This window comes from Taurulus bubalis, assembly GCF_910589615.1.
Source record: "Taurulus bubalis genome assembly, chromosome: 1".
NCBI lineage: Eukaryota > Metazoa > Chordata > Actinopteri > Perciformes > Cottidae > Taurulus > Taurulus bubalis.
Window position 1 is genome coordinate 13,494,835 of NC_136589.1, and position 8,256 is coordinate 13,503,090.

The window sequence follows — 8,256 nt, forward strand, 5'->3', positions numbered from 1 at the left end:
CAGCGGGTAGCAAACCTGGCTACGGAAACGCAGTGAAGTGCGGCGGCGATTGAGTCTGCGCTCACTGCTTGTCACCCGGATGCTGGAGCCAGTGTTACGGCGTTTTCAGTGACCTGTCAGATTATGTGACCCTCGACGGGGGACACGTTTGCAAACCAGAAAATTGTGTATTGTGTATTTTTTTTTTTAAGAATAATTGTGGCTTCGCAGGACTTCGTGTTTTGATCATAAATCGTTGCCCGAGCGTGAGCTGCTTGTGAAGTGAAATTACTTTTAATTGAGCAATCTCATTCTGTCAGGAGGGAAATTAAAACTTTTATTTTTTTATTTTTTTGCTAAATCGACTGTCAAATGTGCTAAGAAAATAAATACAAACGTTGTTTTACAATTGCATTTGTGTATTTTGATTGATATGCCTAATTTATCATGCCCACATCTTATTGATAACAAAAAGAAAAGTTGTGGCAGTAGCCTTCTCAAAATAAATGAATAATGTGTATAGTGTCATTTCTGTCGTAATATAACCATATCATATTATAATAATGTTGTTATTGCAACCCAATTTTCTCAAATATTTTTACTACAAAATAAGAAATAAGAAAGTTGTGTCTGTGAATACTGCAAACCCCATTTGATAAACATTTTAATTCGGGAACCTAAAGTTCACATTTTTGGTGTGTTTTGTCGCCCCCTGCTGGCTGAGAGGTCCTAAGCAACAATAATGCTTATGGGCTGGAAAAGAATGATAAGCTGAACCTTATGACAGCTATCAAATCCTTAAAGTCTAAACACTATCATATAATAGTGTAGAGGCCGTGAGAGAAACATACCATAGTTGTTGTTTAGAAGTACTGAAATTCTGCATTTACATCTTCTTGTGTGTAATCCTCCTCAATGCAGATCTTTCCCACAGAAATGTGATCTCCTTTTGTAATCGGTAAAGGTCACATTTCACAATCCAATCTATTGTGTGTGCATGGAAAATAGGCTACTTCCTCTTGTTCCCCAAGGAGGAAAAAACAGGTTATTTTTTCTCCACAGAGTATTAGAAAACTAGAAAATCTGGTTTGATGAACAACAGAAAACCTGGTTAAATTATCACCTTTATGATCTGTCGTTTAAGAGGCCCACATTGTTTTTTTTACTGAATTTTTATGGCACATTGTCAGGGAGCACTCTTTGAATAAAAACTTCTGAAACAGACATATGGAAGAGACGTAAGATAGTCAGCTGTGGTTATTCCCAACAGTGTTTTATAATGAAGTAAACCACATGTCATTTAGATTATTGCACATCAGAGTTTTTGTGACATATAGGTTGAACAATATAATAAACAAATAAACAAACAAAATCCTGAAATTCTTTCTGTAAAATGTTTTGGAGGACTTATAAAACTCTTTCTTCTTTATAACCCGATCACATTATTTGTACTGTAGCCTTAACATGTTGCTATTCTAGGTCTAAATGGTATAAGGAAGTGTTTATAGTCATAAAACTGATTGACAGCAACAACTGATTTTAATAGACACACATCTTGTGGTTACTTTTCCAAGTTCCAAAGCCGCAGGTTCCAGTAGACCAAAGTCATATCCTTAAAATTGTTTCAGGGAATTTTACCAATTTAACATCCCATAAATTTCATATGATTCATTTATAGATATCTTGTTCAGATATTGGACTGTTCTGGGACCAGAAACATAACGAAAAATAGAAAGTGGTCTGTGCACTCTTCTTACACCACTGCTAATAAACAAATTGGAGGTTTTTCTGTTATAAATTCCAAATGCCTCATATCTCTTCAAACAGTTGCGACATAAAGCTTTCCTGAAGCACTTTAATTGTCTTTGCACATACATGTTTATACACTAGATGGCGTAGTCTGCCAACCTTCTACCACGATGCAATCTGACAGTATTTTTTCGCTGTGGCGGAGGGCTCTTCTCATAGCAAAGATTCAGCACCATGGACAGCAACATATGGATTTCTGCCCTTGATTGGTCGCCTGGTGATACAGGATTTTATCTGGTTTCAATCGATAGTTTCATTCACATTCTGGCATTTTTGCACACATTAATAATTTTTCATTTTCATGTATAGGGACCAACGAGTCCGTTTAACATACAGAATATATGTGCAGTGAAACGGCAGTCTGCTTGATACAGACAATGCATCTTAATTAACATAGGCCAACATAAAATGGATCAGTGAAGACGCAATAAGAGGCTGACAGAGGCCCAGCAGGGATACATACACTTCATCAACCTATTCACAAGTTTGACTAAATTGAAATGTTCATGCAATCATGAATATATGAAGGACGCTGCCAGCGAAAATGCTCACTGGAGGGCAGATGAAATAGGGCAATATCAATAATGCACAAGTAGTGTGATCTGATGCAGAGAGTGTGACTCCCATTCAGACATGTCATATTCATAAATAACAAGTTAAGAGGTTGAGCTTTTGTGTCCGATGTGAGAAAGTATCGGGGCCAGCATCCCTGTTTGACTCCTGAATTTAGGTCTCTGGTATCTGGGACATAAATCCATAATTAGCAGTTGTGTTTAACTTCTTCCCTCACTTCACCTCAAGCACAATTGTCACAGAAGATAAACTTCCTTTCTGTCTTTTATGCTGTAACACACTTGATCAGCAAATAAATGCTGCTGGAATATAGCATGAAGGGTTTTTAAACGTAGACTATTGCAAGGTTAAATAAAAACATGCACATGACGTACCTGGACAGCCTGGATTTGGACAAAAGCTACTGTTAGGGTACCCAGCAACAGTATGTGGAACAGATCCCTAGATGCACAGCAAGGACACCAAAAAGTAAAGCTATACAGGACAGCAAAGAACAAATTGTGTGCAAAAATAACCCCCAGTGAGCATAAAGGTTTCACTCTCCCCAAATATCTGCAAGACAATGTCCTGGATCACATCACTGATTTATAATGTATCAAGTAAAATGATTGCATTACAAGCATCCAACTGTTCAGAATGAAGATTTAGTGGACACTGACTCACAAGAGGAAATAAATTCCCTTTGAAAATCGATCCACTTAAACATTTAAGGGACATTGCTTTATTGAAGTACGACAAGTTTAAAAGCCTCTGCTCACAAAGGAACTGGATTAAAGACATGACATATGAACTGATGGGAAAGAAACTGACCCCAGTCCATTATTCAGGGTCAAGTCATTGTACTGTGGAAAATAGTACACTGCCTTACAAATGTATGTGGACAGAGATAGTGTACAACTGCAAGATTATGATTTGCTACTGCGAAATGTTTTTTTTTAATTATACATCCGTGAACATCTTGAGGAGACTTGACAGGCAGCTGAATCCATGCAAAGCGTGATTCAGACATTAGTTTTTTACGAATGGACCCCTTGTAATTCAATGTCATTCATCTCCAGACAAACACCAGCTTCTGTGTGGTTGCGCAATGTTAAACAGTGGCCAGTGCTGCCGGCTGGTTAGTTTCACTTTCCCCCTTATATATATATATATATATATATATATATATATATATATATATATATATATATATATATATATATATATATATATATATATATATATGTATATATATATACATATATATATACATATATATATATATATATATATATATATGTATATATATATATATATATACATATATATATGTACACATGTGTGCTCCCTTATTTTGTACAGTGGAACCTATGCTCAATTTAACCGCAAACACCAAGCATGATTCAAGTGTAATAATGTAATATTATTGTATAAATATATTACTGGAAAAGACACAGCTTACTTCAGCTTACATTTCTGTAAGACATATTTCCAATAATTTAACAAAAAAATTCAACAAACTCAAACACAACATGAACTAAAGAAGGTTTATATCATTTTAATACATTATGTTTAATACACTTTGACAGGAAAGAGAAAGGGACATGCAGTGAATACAGAGGATTAGAGAGAACAGTATGACTTTGCTTTTAACTGAACACTTAAATTTCATATTGAAAACATTAATTTTCATATTTTGGGTGATCTTTTTAGCCTCTTCTGTATTTTCACATTGCTGTGTGAATCATTATAACATTCAACCTGATTATTAAATATTACTGCTTGACAGATCATCTTTGCTACTTTCCAATTATATGGGTTCCCACAATGTTAAACCATATATGACATAAGAGAATAGAAACTTGTTATTGATTTAAACTACCCATGAAGAGTCCAGTTTGTGTGCAAAACTGCAGTTTTATGTAAGTTAAATAGTTTTGTATATCTGTATTGCTGCATTGCAATTGAGGATGTGAATACTTCTTCCACCACTACTTGTGGTCAATTCTATAAAATCATAATATACAATCTGGAGTCATTGCTGTAAGTGCCTGATGCTCCATCTGAGAATGTCGTATGTTTTCTGTTTCTCTCTGCCTCAACAAAACTATAACTTACAAATACATCAATCTGAAAATGTGGTCATGTCATGACTGGCTTCCCATTATAGAAAAAAAGAAATATGTGTTGTCGATCTACGACGAGATAAAGCATAAGTACTCTGCTCCCTCCAGCTTTCTGGGTGGTATGTAGCATATTTCGTTCCTCCACCAAAACCAGGTCATGCTGTTAGCGTTTCTCTGCTGCTGGCCATATCAAGCCGAGGCTGCGATGCTTTTGCATGCATGATCTTAGCTCATCTCACTGTAAAGTGATTAACAGATCATTATATGCATGGGTTGCATAACAGACAAGTAACACTCAGAGCTGAGATTGAATAGGTTGACATTTATTGAGGGATGGGTAACAGCTTCGAACACAAACAAAATGTTTTGAGTCATTTTCTCTCCCTCTCTTGTTGTGTTTGTCGTTTTTGGAAAATGTCAGTTGTGAGCGTTTCACAGTTTCTGGCCACTCATTGAAGTAGGTCAATCATCAGCAAGTCATGGTTGCTCATAAGTGTCACAGACTTTTCCCGGCGGGATGTGTGTCACGCTGATCTCTTTATTAGCCGGACTGTATCAGAGGATTATCGGAGAGATGAGCTCCATTGTCACCACGGAGGTGTTTATGAGGCAGCCCACACACTGCACACATTATTGAGAAACCTGGCAGGGCGGAAATATGCATTTAAAGTTCCTGACTATATGAACACAGGCGGAAGTGGCTGTGGATTCGTGCCTTGGTATCAAAAGCAGGTCCTGTTGGAGCGTTTAAGCAGTAGCTGCCGTGGTTTGGCTCTTTGCCTCAGAGCCGTGGTCCCCAGCAGCACAATGACTGGCTCTGACTCTCCCAGGGAGCCTGGCTCACGTTGATCCCGTCCCAGCGGCGCTCTCCATTGAACAGGCCGGTGTCGCAAAGCATCATTTGTTTTACAAGAAAGGCACCTGCCTCATCAATATTGATATTGTCCTATAAACGGTGAGGGGGAACACGATTTAGAACATTGTGTATGCATCCTTTGAGTTCAAATTCGAACCTTGGCAAGTTTTTCCTGGGTGTTAATATTTGAACACATTTTATGAGCAGGCTATACCCTGCTCATAAAATGGCTGCAGTGTTAAAGTTCAGTTCACACATACAGTGGAGTGTATCTCATGCAATTCTTATTGTGAGGCACAGTGCACTTTACTCATAATGGAGCCTCAGCTATGAATAACCACATTTGTCAAACAATTCAGGGAGTTTTTACCAAAAAAACAACAGCAGTAACAAACTGCAAAATATGTCGCTGTCCTCTGAAAACTATGCTTCTACGAATCTGTTGAATTCAGAATAAGTGACGGGTCAAGTGTTCCTTGCTCTTCAGGCTGAATTAAACATGAAAAACACATTGATTCATCTGATGAATGCATTGAAACAAAGATGAAAAGGTGGTTATTTGTTTTAGGTAATGAAAAGCTGGCATTTTGGAGATATATAGTTTTCTAGGACAGCAACAAAAAAAGGTAAAAACACAGTGAACAGTGCAGATATAGGAGGGTCACAAAGTCAGGGAAATGACTCAGCAGTGTCAGTAAATGTCAGGAGGATCAACCGAAAACTTATTTGCACTATCTGTCATAAACTACTGGTCATACCAGACCAAATAAAACTGTGGATGCAAAACCTCTGAGGGGATTAAATTGACAAAGAGTGCATATCATTGCTCATGAATTAAACTTTTCCTTCGTTAAAAAAATTATGTGTTATTTCGTCTTTTCAAGTTACATAGTCTCACTGTAAATCAATAAGAAGAATGACAGGAAATCATGCTGATTACTTACACAACATCTGTATGAAGTCGTACCGAATGAAATACAGCTCCTTTAATAAATTTGATTCATACTTATATTACATATTTTGTATACATTTTGTCTAGTTCTGATACTGAAGGTGGGTCTTAGTATTTGTTACTCATCTTACTGTGCTAGTGTTTAAAGATTTGCCTGCTAGCTTGCCAAACATTTAATGAGAATAATCCACAAAGTTAGTTTATATTTATATACAGTATGTAAGGCGTTCAAACCTGACTTTGTTATTATTGTACAGGGTTGAAATTCTTTAATAATCCCATTACTAAACCAAGTGATATTTTGTGAATCTGGGATGAGTATAGAGTCATGGGGCAGTTTCCCATGTTGTTGTTGCTAATCCAATCTTAACTCTATGTTTTCTAAAGTCATGTCACGACTAAAAAAAGGATAACAACAGGGAATAGTCGGTCCCTCCCTTCCCATTCAGGCTTATCAATGCCAATAATGGCTCTGACAAATGACTCATATCCCTTACTGCCAATTCAGGCAGAGTATCTTCTCCCATAATAACTGAAACACAACACACACCTTTGCAGAGCTCTCAAACCAGCCCATGAAGCAGTTGTCTTTACAGAAGCTGTCCAGAGAGGAAGCCACGTCCCTGTCCCTTCCTGTCATGTCACATTTGTTGGCCAGCAGGACGGCCGGGACTGGACGGCCGCTGTCGAGACAGACTTTGTTGTCCAGGTCCCGCTTCCACTCAGAGGCGGCCTCCAAGGTGGAGCTGTTTGTAATGTCAAAGACCACGACTGCTCCCATTGCCCCTTTGTAGTACACTCTGGACATCTTCCTAAACCGCTCCTGGCCTGGAGGGAAGAGAAAATAAATCAGTGTGATTTATGCTTCACCACAGCTTGTGCTCAAATCGGACTCCTAGAGCAAAGATTTGTTCCTTTTTCACAGACAGACTTATTAATTGGCTAAAAGCTTACTGTGTTTTTTTTTTTTTATGTGACTCAGGAACACATGGGTACTGCTACTGCTTGTTTATCATGTGTGATTTGAATTATAATATACAATTGGACTGTAGCCTAAACGTTACGTAACAAGTAAGTGACTGACTACAATCATTTTAAATTGAAGATTGCAGAATCATTTTGCAGATTGGAACGATACTGGATTTTTGTGAAGATCATTCAGACAATAATATGGCTGGCAGTTGTTTCCCTCAAAATGGCTTTATTATCTACCAACAAAATGTGTTCATACGATTTATCTATTTTGAATAGTTGTTTTAAACTACAGCCTAAACTGTGTTTATTTACAGTAGATTTTAGGGATTAAATATCTCTCAGCTGTCACTCTGCAACTCTAAACGTTGAAATAATTATAAAACATTAGTTTACAAATGAATAGCTTTAAATATGTGATTTAAAGGTAAGTCACCAGATAGGGGAAAAATAATTAGAAAATAAGATTTTAGCATTAGCTAAATCCTGCCAAGCCTATCTCACCGGCTAAGCTAGCTTTCATTTGACACAACCATTGTGCCAACATTGGCTGTTTTAGCCAGAGTGCAGGCACCTTTGTTTTTAGCTTTGTTTTGTAGTTACTGCAGATTTAAAACAATCGTTTTTTACAGATCATTGTCATCAGGTCTATTATGAGCATATTTTGGCTTTACATAAAAAACAACCGCAACATGCTGTGAATCTTGACAAACTCACCTCCAATATCCCAAAACTGCAGTCTCACCAATGTCTTCGCATCCCATTCAATAGTCTTCAGAGCAAAGTCAACTCCAATAGATGCTTTGTATGTTTCAATAAAGCGTTTTTTAACATAGCGCAGGATAATGCTGCTCTTCCCGACGCCTACATCCCCAATGACTAAAACTTTAAACAGCCTGTCCGTAGAATATGTTACTGAACTTCTTGCCATGTTGTGGTCGACGAGCATGGAGACCGCTGAAATAATCTTTTTCCTAAACAATCTTAAAACTTGGTCTGCTTCATGCTCA

The 8,256-nt window shown here is 37.4% G+C and overlaps 1 protein-coding gene across 1 annotated transcript; it reads right to left on the bottom strand.

Annotated features, from left to right (window-relative positions):
- Positions 1 to 5,247: 5,247 nt before the first annotated feature.
- rab32b (RAB32b, member RAS oncogene family) lies at positions 5,248 to 8,177 on the bottom strand (the record flags this gene model as incomplete). The annotated part of the gene is made up of 3 exons (XM_079221837.1): positions 5,248 to 5,412; positions 6,825 to 7,102; positions 7,964 to 8,177. 3 exons carry the CDS (start codon positions 8,175 to 8,177, stop codon positions 5,248 to 5,250), a joined length of 657 nt encoding a protein of 218 aa, XP_079077963.1.
- Positions 8,178 to 8,256: the final 79 nt, after the last annotated feature.